The 20,382-nt window shown below is 39.7% G+C and overlaps 1 protein-coding gene and 1 long non-coding RNA gene across 3 annotated transcripts in view; one reads left to right on the top strand and one right to left on the bottom strand.

Moving 5' to 3' along the window:
• Positions 1-4,900: 4,900 nt before the first annotated feature.
• Positions 4,901-12,792, bottom strand: LOC110218810 (uncharacterized). Of its 2 annotated transcripts, XR_013486000.1 has the most exons (4): positions 12,707-12,792; positions 12,275-12,433; positions 11,386-11,466; positions 4,901-5,683 (listed from the first exon to the last, which is right to left on the bottom strand). It is a non-coding gene; the product is annotated as an uncharacterized LOC110218810 (long non-coding RNA). The 2 variants fall into 2 exon arrangements; XR_013485999.1 differs by having other exon boundaries at positions 11,386-12,433.
• Positions 12,793-12,856: 64 nt separating this feature from the next.
• SVEP1 (sushi, von Willebrand factor type A, EGF and pentraxin domain containing 1) overlaps positions 12,857-20,382 on the top strand; it is a 317,149-nt gene continuing 309,623 nt past the window's right edge. The window contains 2 exon segments of the mRNA XM_021001765.2: positions 12,857-13,306; positions 13,308-13,478. Coding sequence (XP_020857424.1) covers positions 12,857-13,306; positions 13,308-13,478 — 621 coding nt within the window.

Consider the following 20,382-nt stretch of genomic DNA (forward strand, 5'->3'; position numbering starts at 1 on the left):
ATGATCACTCTATTTAACTATGGAGAGGCATATCACCAGAAGGCTGGCTACCTGATGATAGATGGGGGTGGTTTTTTTTGGGGGGGAGTTGTCATGGCAATCTAGGAAACACAGAAAAACTTTTTTTTTAATTGCACTTATTCCTCTGTGGACCCCTTTTGATGTATTAGGGAAAGGGGAAGAGGGTGATATCACAGTTTTTAGACCATCCATAAACCATTCAGTTGTTGGTACTTTAAATCTGTGAACAGTTAGGTGGCACAATGGATAGAGTGCTGGACCTGGAGTCAGGAGGACCTGAGTTCAAATCCATCCTCAGATACTTACTAGCTGTGTGACCCTAGGCAAGTCACTTAATCCTGTTTGCCTCAGTTACCTCACCTATAAAATGAGCTGGAGAAGGAAACGGCAAAGCACTCCAGTATCTTTGCCAAGAAAACCACAAAAGAGGTCACAATGAGTCAGACCCAACTGAAATGATTCAACAACAACAACAACTTTAAATCTAAGCTCCAGGGGCATACCAAGGATAAAAATGTAAGGGAGACTACAAACAAATGAAAAATGAAAAATATTTGCAAAAACTATTTTTATAAACTGTTTTTCCGTCAAGGAACCACCATACTTAAATCAGATTTACTTACAGTAGAAATTACATTTAAGCAAGCCAAGAGCAGCAGAGTAGTCAGATGGATTAAGTATACATAGAAGAGGTCTGTGCTGGAGTCAATACCATTGCAAGGGCATTGAGGGATTAATATAAAAGGTATGAATATACAGAGCCTATTGAGCCTGTCCAGTAAAACATGTAGCTGAGAAAGACAGTGAAGATGGACAATTGGAGCCAGAGTTGAGCAGGAAGGGTGAAATTATTTTAATGACCCTAAGCTTCCCATGAAAGCAAAAGCCCATTGTTTCAGTACTAACATTTTACTGGCGGAACACTATTGCCTTCGAAGAACTAACTGAGTATCACACAGAGGGGAATAGAGAAGTTCGTGGTCAGTATGAGCAGATTCTTATAGCTAGCAAGGAACTCCAAAGAAGAAAAGGATTAAAGGACACCATTAAGGTATTGTATGAAAGGAAAAGAAGATGGTCTAGTCACATGGCAAGAATAAGGGATGATGGAAGGCACTCTACTGGCACCGTCACAACATCAGGAGAAACTGAGGAAGATTTCCAGCATCTTGGTTAGGCCTTTGGTGTCAAACTTAGAAGAATATGGATAAGAGTCGTACAGCAAGGGAATGAGTGGTTGGGTCATACTCTTCATCACTGGGGGGGAGCTCCTGAATACGCTAAATCACACATTGATTTAAGAAGCATATTTGATTTTGGCAGTTTTCTTTTTGGAAATGATACATTAATGTTTTATTAGTGAGTGAGAATGAAGGCCAAAACAACAACACAACCTGTTAGCCAAAGGATGGCTGAATGGTAGGTAAGTATTATTCTGAGGCCTGGGAAAGACCTTAGCTTAAAAAGGCCAACGGTTCCAACTGCATCCTGGACCATCTCCGGTCATCCTGACCTATGCCTTGCCACTGGACTCTGATGACTTTGGAGCTACATAAATGCAAGGTATTATTATTCAACAAAGATTTATTTAGCTTCTGTCTTGTCCAAGGCTTTATGCCAGGCAGTAGGGATGCACAGACAAAAATCAAAACAATTCCTGTCATCAAGAAGTTCATATTTTACTTGAAGAAATGTGACATATACACAGACAAGTAAATATAAAGTGTTTTTTTTTCTAACCAAACTTGTGATTTCATTGATACAGTGGGTATACCTTGAGGAACTTTCTCCTCCAAAGCATATGAACACATGCTCTATAACTTAAACAGTTGCCTGGGGGACAGTGAGAGTTTAAATTACTTGCCCCAGCATCACAAAGCCAGTGTGTATCAGAGACAGGAATTAAACCCAGGTCTTCCTGACTCCAAGGCCAGTTTTCTATCCAGTAGACCATACTCTCTCTATATCTCTCAAAAATGATATAAATTCTATATAAAGTAAGTAATGAGATACTACATTCCAGATGTGAAAGGCCAGCTGTGCAAAGATACAGAGATGGGAAATGGAATATCCTCTACGGGTATCAGTCAGTAGGCAGGTCAATTTAAGTGAAATAGAAAATACAGAAAAGGGAGGAAGATTCAATGATAGGCAAGTAAAAGGGAAGGTGGGTGACATTGTGAGGGGCATGAAATGTAAGGCTCTAGATTTTTTGTTTCATCTTAGAGTTAAGGGGGAGTCAATGAAGCTTTTTGAGAAGCGAACTAACTTGGTCAGATCGTTTTTTGTGGAATATCAATTTGGCAACAGAATGGAGGATGGAATTGGAAAAGGGAAAGACTAGAAGCAAGGAGACCAATTAGAAAACATAATAATCCAGGTGTAAGGGTGAAGATTTGAACTAAGCTAAAGACTCTGTAAGTGAAGAAGAGGACAGATCCTAGACATATCGTTAAGATTGATGAGTTGGTGATACTAACTTTTAGGGGTGAGAGAGAATAAAGAGTCAAAGATGGCTCTAACATTGAGAACCTGGTTGACTGGGAAAATGGTGGTGCCCTCGACAGGGAATTTGGGAGAAGAGATGGGTTTGGGGAAAATACAATTAATTCTCTTTCAGATGTTAAGTCTGAGACGTCTATGGAACAAGTAATTGGAGATGTCTAGAGGATAGTTGGTGATGTGTGACTAAAGTTCAGAAGAGACGTTAGGGATAGATGTGTTTGTTTGGGAGTCGTATTCATAGAAATGTGAACAGCCTATCCTAATCACTTTACCAGTTGGGTAGTAACTATAATTCCTATTGCCTGGGGTGGCAGTATTGGAAAGAATGTTGGATTTGGAGTGAGAAGACATGGGGTTGAATAGTAGTTCTGGCAGATCCTCTCTGTGTGACCTCAGGTAGGTCTTGGGATCTTGGCAGCCTCATTTGTGAAAGGAGAGGTTTGGGCTGGATAATCTGGAAGGTTCCTTCTCTCTCTCAACCTAAGACCCTATGATCTTACATGTGACCATGATGTGTTCATAAGTTACGGCATTTGTCCCCAAGAACAATTCGAATGAACAGTTACAGAGTTAGGTGGCTTTTATAGCTCCCTGTGGAATCTAGAGCTTTCTTTAAGGAGTAATAATTTTGTTCCAAAATGAGAAACCCCCAGAACTGAAACAGAAAGATCTGCAAAGCTATCAACTTTATATGTAGTCATGGAATATTCCAAGTGACTTCAGAATTAATTTTTGGTAGAGTTAACTTGGGTCACTCTAAGATTTCATTTTCACTCTGTGAAGTATACCTATAAATATGCAACTGGGTTTTTAGTCTGTATTTGTACGCTGGGGAATGCCTCCACTTCCTCACTTCCCACTCATTTCTCAACACTTTAAAAACTGGCTTCCAAGCCTATCATTAAACTGAGACTGCTTTCTCCAAAGTTAACAATCTCTTAATCACTAAATCCAATCTCCTTTTCCACAGCCCCTATCCTTTTTTATTTCTGTTGACTACTGTCTTCTTCTATACTCACTTCTCCCAGTATTTTCACAACCCTACTCACTCTGACTTCTCCTATTTGTCTTTCCGCCTCCTTTACTGGGTAATCATGATAATTCACATTTATATATAACCGTAAGGTCTGCAAATTTATCTTATATACATTATATCATTTGATACTCACAACCCCCCCCTTTTTTTAAAAGGTTTACTGGATCATCATAATAACTCACATTTACCTGTTACTTTAAGGTTTGCACATTTGCCTTATGTACATTATATCACTTGATTCTCACAAAACCTGTGTTTTCTAAAAGAAAGACAAAGTAATAAAAATTTTATTATTATCCTCATTTTTAATAATAATAATAATAGCTAATATTTATATAGCACTTACTATGTGCCAGGCACTATGCTAATTGCTGTATTATCTCATTTGATCCTCACAACCACCCTGGGAGGAAGGTGCTATTGTTATTCCCATTTTACAGATAAGAAAATTGAGGCAAACAGAGGTTAATGATTTGCTTAAAGTCACAGCTAGGAAATTGAAGCTTTAAGATGTTAAGTGGCTTGCCCAGGATTACACAACTAGTAAATTTCTGAGCAGGATTGAACTCTGGTATTCTCAACTTTAAATCTAGTGCTCTTTCTACTATACACACTGCCATTTATCCATGTTCTACTTCTTATGTATATACACACACAAATACATTCACTCATAGTATTAACCAATCAGGCTAAAAGACAGTATATCTTCTGGATAGATGGAGAGATAGTCTCAGAGTCAGAAAGACCTGGGTTCAAATCCTACTTCTAACACATAACCAGTTGTGTAACCCCGGCCAAGTCACTTACCTTTCACCACTTCAGGCAACCTTTTTTTTTTTTTGCTTTTAGGCAATTGGGGTTAAGTGACTTGCCCAAGATCGCACAGCTAGTAAGTGTCAAGTGTTGGATCTGAGGCTGGATTTGAACTCAGGTCCTCCTGACTTCAGGGCCGGTGCTCTATCCACTGCCACCTAGCTGCCCTCAGGCAACTTTTTAAAACTATAAATTGCAAATCATTGGTAAATCTGTTTTTGTGGAGGGAATTTATTCATAAGCCAGTTCTCTGAACTGATGGAGTCATACACCTGGACCAAAATGTGTGTACATACATGTATGTGTTCAATGTAGCACTAGGACCACCCTTCTCATATGTGTAAGCTCCTGGGAATATCAACTGAAATTTCAAGGTATCCTGTCAGTCTGCATCCATTCAAAAACAAAGCCTATGAGTCCCCAACAATATATTTACTTTTTTCTCTAATCAGATAGAGGACACAATTATTTCAAATCAAAACAAATTTAATGAAATGACATAGCATTAAAATTTATAGTAAACCCTCCAACTCAAACCACAGACATATATATACCTATGTGGACAGTGAACATGCAAAGGGATTATGCGTGATGCGGCACATTAAAATGAACATGTATGACCAGGAAATACTTGTAGAAAAGGTGCAGTACATGTATTTGTTTTGGTGATATCTTTGTGCTGCTTTCTGTAGGCTTTGCTTCCTACTGGATTTGGCATTTCCACTGGACATATTGCTCTTCTGGTACATACTGGTTTCATTATAACTACTGGGCATCTATAGTCTCTAAAGGAGACTCCTTGCTACCAGATTCTGAGCATCATATAATCAGAGACACTTGCTGGTCATAACAATTGCATTCTGCTAAATTATAGTGGTGAGAACCTCTACCTGATGAAGATATGCTGGCAACTTTTTAGTCATAGCTAGAGGCTATAATTCAAAGCCAGTCAGACTATCCCCAGAGGCTTGGGTTAAGCCTTTTCTTTTTTACCTCTATTTCTGAGCATAGATTGTTGCCCTCGATTTCAGAAGATTATCCCACTTAAAATTACACATTCCCAATATCCTCTCTCCCTAAGAAGGCAAACGAATTTGAGTCAGAACAAAAGGTAACCCAAAGAGGCAAGGTCAATATTTTTCACTCCACTTCTGTCTTTATTGCGCATATCTGTAAGTAGCAAAATCCAATTGCTTTGGTGTTGTGTCCTGGACTTCGTATAAACATGGGTGTGTGTTGCGCAGTCTTGAGATTACATCAGTATAGGGAGCTCCCAATGAACAACTCCAATCAAAGTAGACTAGAACTCTGAAACATAAAATCTTAGAGAGTTAGCAAGAGACTGTAAGAGCTTCGGTGATTTGCCCAGGATGACACAATCACTGTGTGTCAGAGGCAAGACTTATCTTGATCTGCGTGACTCTAAAACTAACTCTATCCATTATACCATGTTGTCATACGTTCATATGCATGTAGATGTGCGTTACTGTGCAAAGACATGTATGTGTGTAATTTGAATTTATGTAACTCTAGCCAAAAATCAGCCTGGTACAAAGCATAGCATGTGCTCCCTTTGTAAATGTCTGGCAATCTAAGCATGACAGGTAAATTCATCAAGATAGAATATGCATAAGATCAGTAGTAGTTTTAACAGTATTTTTCCAATTACATGTAAATACAATTTTTAACATTCATTTTTTTAATAAAATTTTGAGTTCCAAATTTTCTTGCTCCCTCCCCTCCTCCCTCCCTAAGATGGTAAGCAATTTGATATAGGTATTATGTAAAACATATGTCCATATTAGTCATGTTGTGAAAGAAGAAACAGAACAAAAGAAAAAAACACAAAAAAAGAAAGTGAAAATAGTATGCTTCATCTGCATTGAGATTCTATCAGTTCTTTCTCTGGATGTGGATATCATTTTCCATCATGAGTCTTTTGTAATTGTCTTGGATTATTATATTGCTGAGAAAAAGCTGTCCTTTACAGTTGATCAACATACAGTATTGCTGTTACTGTGTACAATATTCTCCTGGTTCTGCTCACTTCAGTTTGCATCAGTTTATGCAAGCCTTTCCAGGTTTTTGATCAGTACTAGTTTTGAATAAGTTGAGTAAATGATCATTGCTTGTTTACTAAGAGCCAGGCCCTGTGGGGATAAGAAAGGCTAAAAACAGTTCCTTTTCTCAAGGATCTTGGAGTCTAATAGGGGAGATATTTTGCAAAAAAGAACTATAGACAAACAAGATACACACAGGATAAATTGGAGATAATCAACAGAGGGAAGGTATTAGCATTAGCATAAAAGAGAATGAGAAAGGCTTCTTGCAGAAGGTATGAGACTTGAAATTGAAGGAAACCAGGAGACATAAGTGAGATTTCTATTTTATTCCCTTCTTTTGAGATAATGGGAATAAAATGAACAAAAGATTCCATAAAAACCAACATGGAAGGAATAGACAATCAAGAGAAGTAGGAATAGAACGGAAAAAGAAATTACTGCAGATAACACTGCCATTATGTAGCAAAACAACATATAAGAAAATACATAAGCAAAATTTCCTCTCTTTAGCCCCATTGCTACATGTGAATAGCCTATGTTTACTAAATGATTTTATGGGGTTGGTACTTTAAATAAATTTGACTTTTTTTTAGATGCTTACATATAATCTAGTATGAGGCAGCTAGGTAACATAGTAGAAAGAGTGCTAGGCCTGACGTCAGTAAGACTCATCTTTGTGAGTTCAAATCTGGCCTCAGACACTTACTAGCTATGTGATCCTAGGCAAGTCACTTAACCTTGTTTGCCTCAGTTTCCTCATCTATAAAATGAGCTGGAGAAGGAAATGGCAAACCACTCCAGTATCTTTGCCAAAAAAACTCTAAATGGGGGTCACAAAAAGTCTGAATAACAGCACACTCATACAAGGGGAAATCCTTGAGGGCAATGACCATATCTCGTTCAGTTTTATGTCCTCAGACCACTTAGCGTGGTGATTTACATATAGTAGGAACTCAGTACCTTTAGTTCAATAAATTAATAAATGAAACAAAGGGTTTGACAACCAGCCAATGAAATTTTCTTGAAATAATAATACATTTGTAACATTCTTTATGACCTCCAGATCATTTTACATATACAATAATTTTGTGAGGTAGGCAGAATAATTATTATTCCTTTTTTTGGTAAATAAAGAAACAGATGAGAGATTAAGTGACACAACGAAGAGATAACATAAGTTAAACTAGAACTGAGGTCTTACTCCTAGTCCTATGATCTTTCTACTACAGTAGAAGCAGCCCATCAGGATAAGTCTGTAGAAGATTTCCTAAATTTACTTGATTACTTATCTTTTCAACCCAAATTTATTAGAAAATGGTAGCCTTTCATTTCACTTTATGCTGTATGGACCTGGCCTATGGAAATTCTCAGGTTTTTTTTGGACAACCATAAACTTTATAACATGGGAATTCCTGAAGGGTTGTTTTTTTTTTAATTAACATAGTCTAAGTATGGGAACTGCCTCCACCAATGAAGACCTAAATTTGTTGGTGACTTAGAAGATAAATCCAAAGGAGTTGCCTGAGACATACAGGCTAATTAATTTGTCAAGGGTCACACAGCTAGTAAATGTTAGAGGCAAGATTTGAACCCAGATATTATTCCTGGCTACAGGCTCAGCACTCTATCCATTTCTCCAAGCCGCTTCTTGAATTTAGTAAGACAAATGTAATTGCAAAAAAAAAAAAGTCCGTAACATTGCTTGTCCAGCCATTATTTAGCAATAGAGCTTTAAATTCCTGACAACTGCTATTACCAAGCTAATAGTATTGATTGAATATTATATTTGTACCCAACACTTGAGAGGAATGAACAAGAAATTACATGATTTCTGTCCTGGAGGAGCTAAAAGCCTAGGTGAGAATTTTGGAATGTTGTATTCAAAGTGATAATATTACCAAGTAACCAAAGAGCACGTATGTCCAATCTTATTACCGCACTGTTAAAATGAGTAGAATAGTGTGCAGTAGTGCTGAAGAGCTGGGTGCTTAAAAGCCAACACTGCCAGGTGCCTTTGACTGAGATCCAGGATTTCCTAAAACCTCTTATCAGAGCTATCTCAAAGGGGAGGGGGCTGTCTTAGGAGAAGGCAGGTTTCCCTTCTTTGGAGGTCTTTAAGCTGATTTAGACATCTACTTGTCAGATATGTTATAATAAGGATTCTTTTTTGTGAATGGGTCAGACTAGATCTTCACTATCTCCTTTCAACTTATTAATTCTGAGATTCTGTGATTTAGAGAATAATAATAACAATAATAGCATTTATACTATGTTCTGGGAACTGTGTTAAGTGTTTTATAAATATTATTCATTAGATCCTCACAAAGACCTTGAAAGGTAGGTACTATTATTATCCTTATTACATTGTTAAGGAAACCAAGGGTAAGCAATTTGCTAAAGATGCACAGCTAGTAAGTGTCTAAGGTTAATTGGAACTCAGGTGTTCCTGTCTTTAGGCCTAATACTCTATCTACTGCATGACCTAAAGAGATCATCGGTGTAACCAATTTTCACAGAGGAAAAAAACCAAGGTCCAGAATGAGGAAATAACTTGTCCAGGACCACATAGGTTGTAAGTAGCAGAGCTCATACAGGAATCCAATCTTATTCCTGCTTCCAAATCCACCATGGTATCCAAGACACCACCCTTTGTTTAGTTGGTATTCAGTCCTGTCCAACTCTCCATCTTTCACAGAGAGTCATGACCCCATTTGGGGCTTTCTTGACAAAGATACTGGAGTGGTTTGCCATTTTCTTCTCCAGGTCATTTTATAGATGAGGAAACTGAGGCAAACAGGGTCACACAGCTAGTAAATGTCTGAGGCCAGATTTGAACTCAGGAAGATGAGTCTTCCCGACTCCAGGTCCAACACTCTATCCACTGCACCACCTAACTGCCCCAAGACACCACACTGCATCTCTACACCTTTTAAGGTAGGGCCATCTTCTCTAAAGGGCCTTTCCCTGTTGGTTCTACTGTAAGCTTCCTTACAAATAAGGGTTGTTGCTTCTTTGGCTTTGTATCCTGAATGCTTAGCAGTGTCTGGGACATAACTGATACCTAATGACTATTTGTTATTTGACAGTGCTCCTCCCCACCCTGAAATTGCTTTATATTTATTTTATGTATATTCTATATTTATTTATCCCATGTGGTCCATGTGGTATGTTCACTCACAGAAAAGTTAAGTTCCTTGGAGGTAGGGATTGTTTTGTTTCTGTCTTTCTAACTCTAGTGCCTAAGACAGGACCTGGCATGCAGTAGGTGCTTAATAAATGCCTTTTCAATTTGATTACATTGAATGTAAGCAATATCAGCTGGCCTCTCACTTACAGGATTAGGCCCATCCTACCATTTCTTCTGAGCTCCAGAGGGTGTCAAAAGAGAAAAGAACAAATCAGTCACCAAATATATGGGTTCCTACTATGCACTACTAGGTACTGTGCCAGTCATTGGAGATATAAACTTAAAAACAAAACGGTTCTTTCCCTCATTTATAGTTTCTACTATGGGAAACAAGTGCTCATATAAGCAAATACATAAGCAAATTTAAAATATATTCAAATACCAACCAGGTTTCATAGATTTGAGAGTTGCCTTCTGTGATGCAAAAGACATTCCATCCATGCCTACCCCCTCTCTGTGTAATCCTCATCCATTGTCTCCTGAAAGTTTGACACAAGGATCTACCCAACTTGCTGGAGATCTTCTGAGTTTCTCCCGTCAGAAGAATATCAGTGGAGCAGTGTGGTCTATATTGGTCATACCTTGATATCAATACCACATGACCAGCCCATGTTCTCTTTCTGTCATACAATTCCTTGATAACAACCTTTACTCCTGTTCTTCAGAATTCCTTGCTGGTTATATGTTGCACCTCTACCATGTACTTTTCCATTACCCTCTGATTTTTCATCTTTAGTTCTTTGGAGTGATGTTCTGGGTCCCACTGGCATACTACAACACTGGTAAAATATTTGCATTGAAAAGATGGGCCTTTGCTGTTATGGGAAGTCTGAGGTCAGTAAAAGTACTTTGCAAATTTACATATATATACAAAGTAAATATAAGGAAAGGCCTCCCCGTAGGCTGTGGGGTTTGAGTGGGGCTTTGAAGGAAGTTAGGGATTCTAAGAAACAGAGATAAGAAGGGAATAGATTCCAGGCCTGGGGAACAGCTTGTTCAAAAGGAAGATGGAATGTCAGGAGTGAGGAAGAGCCAGAAAAGGCCAGTCTGCCTGGAATGTAGTGAATGAGGGCTAGTGTGTAATCAGCCTGGAAAAGTAGACTAGAGCTAGATTGTGAAAAACTTTAAATGTGTGAAGAATTTCAATTTGATCTTAGAAGCAGTAAGGAGCCACTGGAGTTTTATGAGCAGGTAAGTAACACAGCCAGGTCAGTGCTTTAGGAATAATATATGGGAAGTTGAGTGGGGGATGGACTGGGGAAGGGAGAAACTTGAGGCAGGGAGACCAGTTAGAAGGCTATTTCCATAGTCCAGGCAAGAAGTGATGGGGGCCTGAACCAGGGGTGGTAGCTATATGAGTTAACAGAACGGGATAAATATGGGCCAGCTAGGTGGCCCAGTAGATAAGAGTGCAGGGCCTGGGGTCAGGAAGACTCACCTTCCTGAGGTCAACTCTGGTCTCAGACACTTCCTAGCTGTGTGACTCTGAGCAAGTCACTTAACCCTATTTGTCTCTTTCCTCATTTGTAAAATGAGCTGGAGAAGGAAATGGCAAATCACTCCAGTATCTGCCAAGAAAACCCCAAATGAGATCACAGAGAGTTGGACAAGACTGAACAACAGAATGAGAGAGATGTTGTTACAAAATTAGAATAAACAAGAAATACTAACTGACTGGATGTCAGACCTGAAGGAGAGTGAAGAGCTAAGGGGTGTGATGTAATGGAAACACTGATTGGTTTTGTTCTCAGAGGACCTACCTTCAAATCCTGGCTGTGTCATTTACTACATATGTGACCTTGGGTAAATTTTTAAATCTCTCTGGCCATCAGCTTCTTCCTCTGTAAAAGTGAGGAGTTTGGACTAGTTAGCCTTTCTGGAAAGTCCCTTTTAGGCTTTAAACCTGTAATCTATGAAAAAAAAAAAATTTAAAAGGCATAAAAAAAATTTGAGTGGAAATATTGTGATGCTTTTGACAGAAAGAAGTTAGATGGATGGACTTGGGGGAGATGACAAATAATAATGACTTCGGCTTTGAAATAAATATCTAAGATGTCTAAGTTCCCATTTTGGTAATAAGTGTCCAATCTCCCTAAAAAAATTGTTGTGAAGACTGTAGAATCAAATCAGACCAAATGAGATAATGAATATTGAATGCTTTGGGAAAATATAAAAATATTTTAAAAATGCTATGCAAATAAAAGGTGTTATAGCACGGCAATAGGATACAGGAAAAACAAAGATCTGGTGAGACAGTCCTATGTGAAAAAAGACCAAGTAAGAAAATGTTTCTGGAAGGCACTTGGTAGTGTCCAATGGAAGCCTCCCCAACTAGCTTCAGCTCTTTAGTTTGCCCTTTAGCTATACTTTTTAAGTTCTTCTGGAACATCAGCAATCCTTGATTCCTGATTAATTAAACAGATATCAGCAAACCAAACTAGATTATATTGAAAGAGCTATTTCTCACCAGAGCAAGAGGTTGGGGGGGGAGGGGGTGTTGAGTAAAGAAAGGAAAACTAGAGCTGCCGTGGCCTCCAACACTCCAAGAATGCTCTTGCAGGAAAGGTGATGCTTGTTTTAAAAAAAGGTGCTTGCAACTCCCTGGCCCGTCTGCTTGTATATTTTCCTCTACGAAGTGGTTCCAATTACCTTGGCACTCCTGGTATCTGGATTCATCTCCAGTGAATGCCTCTGCAGCGCCACGCCAGACATATGGGATCAATCAAAGGCTTCGGTGCCGCTGTGTTTTCTTTGGGAATGTTGACAGCCTGACAGACATGGGGTTCTGGTGACACGGAATCTCAGAAACTTCGGCATGAACCGGGAAGGAGGGGAGGAGAGAGAAAAAGAAAGGGAAAGAGGGACATAAAGATATTTATCTTGACTGCCCCCTTTCCTTCAAACATTTTATAGGTTTCAGGGAAGGAAAGAGAGAGGAGGAGGGGAGGGGGAAGAAAAGACAGAGGGAGAGAGATTGAGAAAGCATTTCATTCTCAGCAGAGCCAGAACCCCCAGAGCTGAAAGAGCGGCAAGCCTGGAGATTTTCCTCCCATTAAAGGGATCTGAGACAGCGGCTGATACCTGAGGCACGCGGGAGGAAGGCTGCTTCTGACACCATCTGACTGAACAAGGGGAAAGGACGACCGAAGGTGCCAGAAAGAGGGCAGAGTTCTCTGACTCGTGCTGCTGCTGGGCTCAGGGTAGCAGCAGGTCTCCCCCCTCCACTCTACAATGTGGCGTCTGCTGCCTCTTTATTGCTGGGGTCTCTCTCTAGTTTCTGGCTGGACGGCGTTTCAGCAGATGCCCACGTCGGGAAATTTCAGCTTCAGCTTCTTCCCATCTTCTTCTTCTTCTTCTTCTTCTTCCTCCTCCTCCTCCTCCTTCCCGCAGGCGGCCTCGCAGCGTCGGGGGCAGGAGCTGGAGCCCCGGAGGTCCCTGACGCTGGCGCTACGGCCGCCCCCGCCGCCGCCTCCGCTTCACCCCGACCCCCAGGAGAACAAAGTGGAGAAGCTGGGTCAGTCGTTCAAGCGCAACGTGAGGAAGCTCCGCGAGCGGAGCCACAGCCTCGACCTGGTGTTTCTAGTGGACGAGTCCTCGAGCGTGGGCCACGCCAACTTCCTCAACGAGCTCAAGTTCGTCAAGAAGCTGCTGTCAGACTTCCCCGTGGTGCCCAGCGCCACCCCGCGTGGCCATCGTGACCTTCTCGTCCAAGAACAACGTGGTGCCGCGCGTGGACTACATCTCCTCCAGCCGGGCGCACCAGCACAAGTGCTCGCTGCTCAACCGCGAGATTCCCAAGATCACCTACCGAGGCGGGGGCACTTACACCAAGGGCGCTTTCCAGCAAGCCGCGGTAAGAGCGCACTCTCTCCAGCAGCCCCCAATCGGGAGCGCCCACCGCTGCCCCCTGACCCAGGCGCTCCCGGCCACCCCTCCGCAAAAGCACACACACACACACACACGCACGCAGAGGAGAGAGGATGCCCTACACACCCTCGTTCCTCTTGTCCTTCCCCTACACAATTCTCAGGTGTATAGACCAATGGTCATCATATTTGTTACGTGGTTATGTGTTCAGAAGCAGCTTTGTGAGGTAGTAAGCTGTGCTGGAGTAGTTATAGGAAAGGGGATGCAGAGATACAGTAGGCAATGCAAAGGGAGACTTTGATGTATTTCTATGGCTAGATTAGGTGATGAGGTGAGATGTATTAAGTCTTAACCCAGTTGGTAATATACCTGTAAAGCCAAGGTTCATTTTTGTGTATGTCAGGGACCTGGTTGACAGTCTGGTGAAGCCTATGCACTTTTTCTCAGAATAATGTTTTTAAATGCATAAAGTAAAATACGTAAAATTACAAAAGAAGCCAATTATGTTTAAATAGTCTTAAGTATATTTTAAAAACAAGTTTGCACCCCACCCAGCTGTAAAAGATCATAGGATCGTAGACCTTAAGCTGGAAGAGACCTTAGGGGCTATCTAGTTCAACTCCTCATTTCACAGTTGAAGAAACTGAGGCCGAGGGCCTTTAAGGGACTTACTCCAGATCAAGAAGGTAGTATCAGAGATAGGATTCAAACTCCAGAGCCAATACTTTGTCAGGAGGCAAAAGGCAAAGATTGTGAGGTATTTATCCCTATAAAATGGGCACCTTACTTATCTGTAAAGGGGATGTATCTACTTACTGGTAACTGCTTTGGGAGTTGGGGGGGATGAACAAGTGAATATCTGAGTTTTCTTTACTGAAGTGCTTCATGTTTGGCGATCATGATTATTGTGGTATGGTTTGAAGCTGTTAATCTCAGTTCTCTGAAGTTTATTGTATTGTTTAATATTTGCAGTGGAAAATGCACATCTTTATTCAGTTTTCATTTAGCTATTTAAAGCAGGTTTTATATATAAAAGAACAGGTCAATTTTGTTAGTTTTTTAACTTTATTCCATGTATAGCTACAATCTCTACTATCTATATGAGCACTTTAAAGATAATGTAGAATGATTGGTTTAAAGCTGGAAGGAACCTCAGAGTTCATCTATTCTAACCTTCTCATTTTATGGGTGATAAAATTGAGACCATGATCTTCCTACAGCCTATAACTAAGTGGTGAGGTGGGACTTAAATCCATACACACTAGACTCAGCAGTCTTTCTCCTGTACCACTCCCCCCACCCCAAAGAGTCGAAAATTTAGCAGTCAGACTAGTGGAGGTGTCATGATATCTCATGGCATCACTTTTACTTTCTCTAGACAACAGAAAGACAAGTTACAGCATAAAGTTTTAAAAAATGGTCAATTTTGTGGTGTGGTTTTTCTTATGAAACCTACTAACTTTATTAGGAAAAAAATGCCCATTTGAAAGTTGTCCAACCTTTGGGGGCCAGGAAGTCATTCTTAATGACTGGTCTCTGAAATCCTTTGGTTCATGTGAAACTGATCATCAGAATGAAAATTTAAGATTATGAAACTGAGTGAATATCCTGAGGAAAAATGAATTTTCCAAAACCTATTCAAACTTACACTGAAGAACTGAACACATGATAAAAAAAATAAATAAATTTTGTCTCTTTCTCTTTACATAAAATTTTGCAACATCTCTCACCAACTAAGTTGGCTTCCTTTATCATCATGAGGAAATAAATAAGCAATGTACTGTGTAGGAATAATAATGTTACTTAATTATCACTTCATAGAGGCAGTAGTACCACGGTGGAGAGCTAATAGAGCTGGTCTTAGAGCCAGAAAGACCTTGGTTCAAATCTCACCTCTCAGACATACTGAATGACTCTCAGCAAGAAGTTCTGTGCTCTAGGCAATACTCTAAGACTGCAAATTGCAGAGAAAGTAGTTTCCTCACTTGGAAGTTCCCTATATCAATGAAATTGCAGGTCTGGTCTTTTTCCTAGGACTTGTAGAGAGTAGGAGTTAGGGGAATGTCATAAGATCTTATTATTGGAAAGGATCATAGAAATGTAGAATCTAGAGGTGGGAGGTACATTTGACATTATATAGTCTATACTCTGTATTCTTTTTTCAGAGACAACTAGGTGGTGCAATGGGTAGAGTACTGGGCCTGGAGTCACAAAGACCAAAGTTCAAATTCAGCCTTAGATCCTTGCTAGCTGTATGACCTTGGGCAATTCACTTACCTTTTGTTTGCCTCAGTTTCCTCAACTGTAAAATGAGGATAATAATAACACCAACCTCCCAGGGTTGTTGTAAGGATGAAAGGACATAGTATTTGTAAGTCACTTAGCACAGTGTAGCTATAGAGCTATAGCAATAATAGAAATAATCGCTATATTATTTTATAATTAAAGCCCTTCATTTTACAGATAAGGAAACTAAAACCAACAGACATTTATGGTCACATAAGTAGTAAGTAGGACTGACTTACTCAAAACTAGAACCCAGGTCCTCTGATGATGAATACATTGTTTCTTTCACTATACTTCACTGCCTTCTAGTCCAACTCTACCTGAAACTTGTATCACTGCTACAAGGTCCCTGGCAAATGATCATTCAGCTTCTTTTTGGAAATTTCCAAAGGTGTTTGAACAACTGCTCATTATGATCATAGTATATTTGAATGGATATCATTAGAGTTGAGAAATGTATTCTGAGTCTCTCCATCTCTCAGCAAAAGAGACCAAGAATGGACCAAATTGTTCTAGGGTGTGGATGTGGCTCTTTATAGATAAATGACCTAGAGTTGGAGATATAACCAGAGGAGATGAGGAATCTTCTGGTTGGGGATAATAGGGTAGGGTGTTGGGACCAATCCATGACCTACCTAATTATATATACCATTGTTCACTGGTGGTTTTCAGTTTATCAGAAAGCCCTCCAGCCTAATAGCTCCTTTTCTTTCTAGAGAAACATTATATCACAGAATCTCTTTGTTTTTAATTTCTCTTCCCAGCAGCAACTTTATGCATTTCCTTTTCCTAAACTGCCCCTTTTGAATTGATCCCATTGTGAAATCAGGACGACTCCATCTCCCAAGCACTGCATGTCAAAATAAAGATACAAGCCCCTCATTTCCATTTCCGTTTTGCTGAATGGTTGTTAAACAAACATAGCATGAAAATTCCTTTGAAAAAATTCCTAAACTGTTCCAGGATTCCAGAAATATGATCCATTGGTGGAGAATGTGCTGTCTCATCTAAAAGTCCCCTAGGGTTCCACTTCTGCAGATGAGCTGATGGGGATCTCTGGTGAGAGCCACCGCTGCCTACAGTTGTAAGTGTACTGATTCTTGAGCAAAGGAGGGTGCTCTAAGTCTGAGAGAAAAGCAAAGCTGACTAACCCATTTCCAAGGTAAAATAAAGTGTCCAATGAGAGGCAGCATGGAATAGCAGAAAGAAGGATAGCCTTAGGGTCAGAAAAATCTGGATGCAAAAACCTACCTCTTATACGCACTAGCTATGTGAGCAAATCACTTAACTTCTCAATGCATAGACAACTCTCTAAGAATAGAAGTTGAAGAGAAATTGATGGTTTCCATCAATGGAGAGAGTTTCCACACTGCGATTTCCCTACATTAATGAAAGGATCCATTTGAACCAAAAGAAGGGGAAAGGGGATAAAAAGAAGAGCAATGTAATGTATGGCTACCTTTGCCCAATGGGATAAATCTGATCTAAGAGATATAAATAAGTTTGAAGAGCTAGGATGGAGTGTAGATCTAGGTTTTTGGCATGATGGCAGTATCCTGGGCCTGCCTTAGGGTTAGACTACATTCCTGAACCTAGAGTATCAGTACAATACATTCCAAACTGCTAAAATTATCTAGAGAAGCAAATTTCCCCAAATTTTTGAACTCAGGACTTAGCCTGAGGCAAAAGGGGAATAACCTATAAAGGCTAAGAGATTTGTAGCCCTTATTCTAACTCTGGCTTTTTAGTCCCCTGTGTTACTTTTGCCCACAGCTACTGATAAATCTATGCACACAATTGCCCCATACATCAACAAACCTTTTTTTTCTCTTTTTCTTTCTTGTCCCATCTGTCACATCTCTCCTTCCTGCAGAAACCAGTAACTACTAAATAATTTTAAATTTTCACATATCATTAGAAAACTTAGAGGTCAGATTTTTGAATTCAGGAAAAAAAAGGAATACAAAAATGCTTACTACAGAAAAGAATGAAAGATTCTGTTTTAGAATGCGTTTACACCTTGCTCATCAAATTCTACATTGCTTAGTAACAAATAAAAACATAGGTAGGTTGATTCTTTAAGAAACTGTTCTGTGATTAATTTAGATGTCTCTTATCCCCTTTCCTAAAGAAAACAGAGTGAAATTGAGTGTATCTGAATGTTTATACTTATCATGTAGTAATTAGGCTAATTTTTCATTGACTTCAAGAAAGTAATGGCTAGTTAGGTCCATTACTCGTTAAAAGGTAATAGGCAAAAACTAATTTTAAATTAGGTTTTAGATGACGTGGAATAAAACAGTATTTTATATTTGGCCTTTGACTCGGCAGAGGAATAGGGCCCAACACCTAACCTGAGTTCAAATTTAGCCTCAGATACTTACTAGCTATGTCACCCTGGGAAAGTCACTTAACCTCTCTATGTCTCAATTTCCTCATCTGTAAAATGGAGATATTAGCATCTTCCTCTCAAAGCTGATGTGAAAATTAAATGAGATATTATTTGCAAAGTGCTTTGCAAGTCTTAAAGTGTCTCACTATTATTATTAAGGGATCTCCCTCATGGAAGACTCCAGAATAAAAAGACCTAATCTTTTAGGAAGCAGCTTGCACTCAAACAGAATACCCCCTCTTAACACTATATACTACATTTTAACTTCCTAACTTTCAGCAGATTATCCTGTTTGTGGTACTCTGGCAAATAGCTGAATCAGCCACTCATTTTAACCCCCTAGATTGTGGCATCCCACAATCACCTAGTTATGTGACCTTGGTCTGCTCCAAGATCATTTCTGCTCCTCTTCCTTTTTTTTTTTTTTTGAGGTAATAGGGGTTAAGTGACTTGCCCGGGGATGCACAGCTAGTAAGTGTCTGAGGCCAAATTTGAACTCAGATCCTCCTGACTCTGGGGATGGTGCTCTATCCACTGTGCCACCTAGCTACCCCTATTTCTCTTCCTTTTAAACTGCATCCCTCTACCCACTTGACGGAAACCCTGTAGGGATGACTCTTACTTCCCACCTGGAGATGTCTCTCATCTTAGTTATTCTCTTCCCTGATACATGTTAAAATTCCTTCACACCCTCTCATCCTGTGCTGGCCATTCTTGCCTGCGTCTTCCTGTAAATCCTTCATAGGATCTACCAAATGGAATGTTAGCTTTTCTTGACCTCTTAGCATATTGTGGATTAAAGTGAAATATTTTAGTTTTCTTGAAGTAGTCTCCTGCTTACACTGTTTGATTGGCCCACTTTCTTCTCTGGCCATATGTGACATCCACTTCAACATTTTTTAAAAGGTGCTTGTTATACACACAGTATGTACGAAACACTGCCCCAGGCACTAGATGAGCGATTTCACTATGACAGGGAAATGCCAGGTGAGGAAATTCCCTCTACCAATTCAGTCAGCACCTCTATGACACTTATAGTCTTAGAGAGTTGCTTGATCACTAAGAGGCTGAGTAACTTACCTAGGTTTACACAGCCATTATGTGTCAGAGACAAGACTGGAAACGCAGGTCTTTGGACTTTGAGGCTAGTTCACTATGTACTGTGCTACTCTGCTCCATTGAGAATGAAAGGTCACTGAGCCTAAGAGAATACAAAGATGAGAGGATGGTCCAGGACATAACCCTGAAGATACCTATACTAAGAAGGCAGATGAGGGGCAGTTAGGTGGTGTAGTAGACAGAGGACTGGCCCTGAAGTCAGGAGGACCTGAGTAAAAATCTGGCCTCAGACACTTGACACTTACTAGCTGTGTGACTCTGGGCAAGTCACTTAACCCCATTGCCTAGTCAAAAAAAAAATTTGAAGGTACTGAAGATGGCAATTATAGAACATCTCACACACAAAGAAAATTTCTATAGCTTAACAGACAAGAAATGATGTGGAGATTACTAATATGGCAATAACTTCAGAATCAGCTCTCAGAGGGATGTAATTAGATCACTGACTCCTTGGAGCAAAAAGAAAAATCAACACTAAATTAGGAGAAAGGATACAAATGAAAAGATATTGCATGCAATGACAGCGGCTTCAAGCTGACCTTTTGTCAAAATTGTCAGCTTATAAAATTGAGAAATAGATAAATTAATGACATTGATTCCATCACCATTTGTTAGAAAAGTTTAAGTGATTTAAGACATTTGCCACAAGGAGGCCAAAAACATCCTAGAAACCATCTCAATTAGCAAATAGGTGGACTGTTTGGCAAGCAGAGATGTATATGCAACTCTGCCTCACTTAAATCCAATTCATGCAAAAGTCAAGATATCACCCTGGGATGTCATTGGTTCTCTTTGAAAATGAAGGACAAACAACAATAATGAGAGTGAGGAATGACAGGTGGAGTGTGTAAGGAGATTATATTACATATTAGAAACTTTGACTTGCACATGAGAAGTATGAAAATACATCAACGGATAAAATACAGCAAGGGATGCTTTTACACATCATGAACTTCAAGGTGATTGAACACACATCCCATGAAATGTTATTTCTTCTTGCTTTTGGTCATTTGAGAAAACAACTTCATTATCCAAATTTCCAAGAAAAATTTATAACCCATTCTTCTCTTTAGCTGAACATTTCTAATGTTTT

The sequence above is a fragment of the Phascolarctos cinereus genome, unplaced genomic scaffold (genome assembly GCF_003287225.1).
Source record: "Phascolarctos cinereus isolate Bilbo 61053 unplaced genomic scaffold, phaCin_HiC Scaffold_4;HRSCAF=312, whole genome shotgun sequence".
NCBI classification, from domain to species: domain Eukaryota; kingdom Metazoa; phylum Chordata; class Mammalia; order Diprotodontia; family Phascolarctidae; genus Phascolarctos; species Phascolarctos cinereus.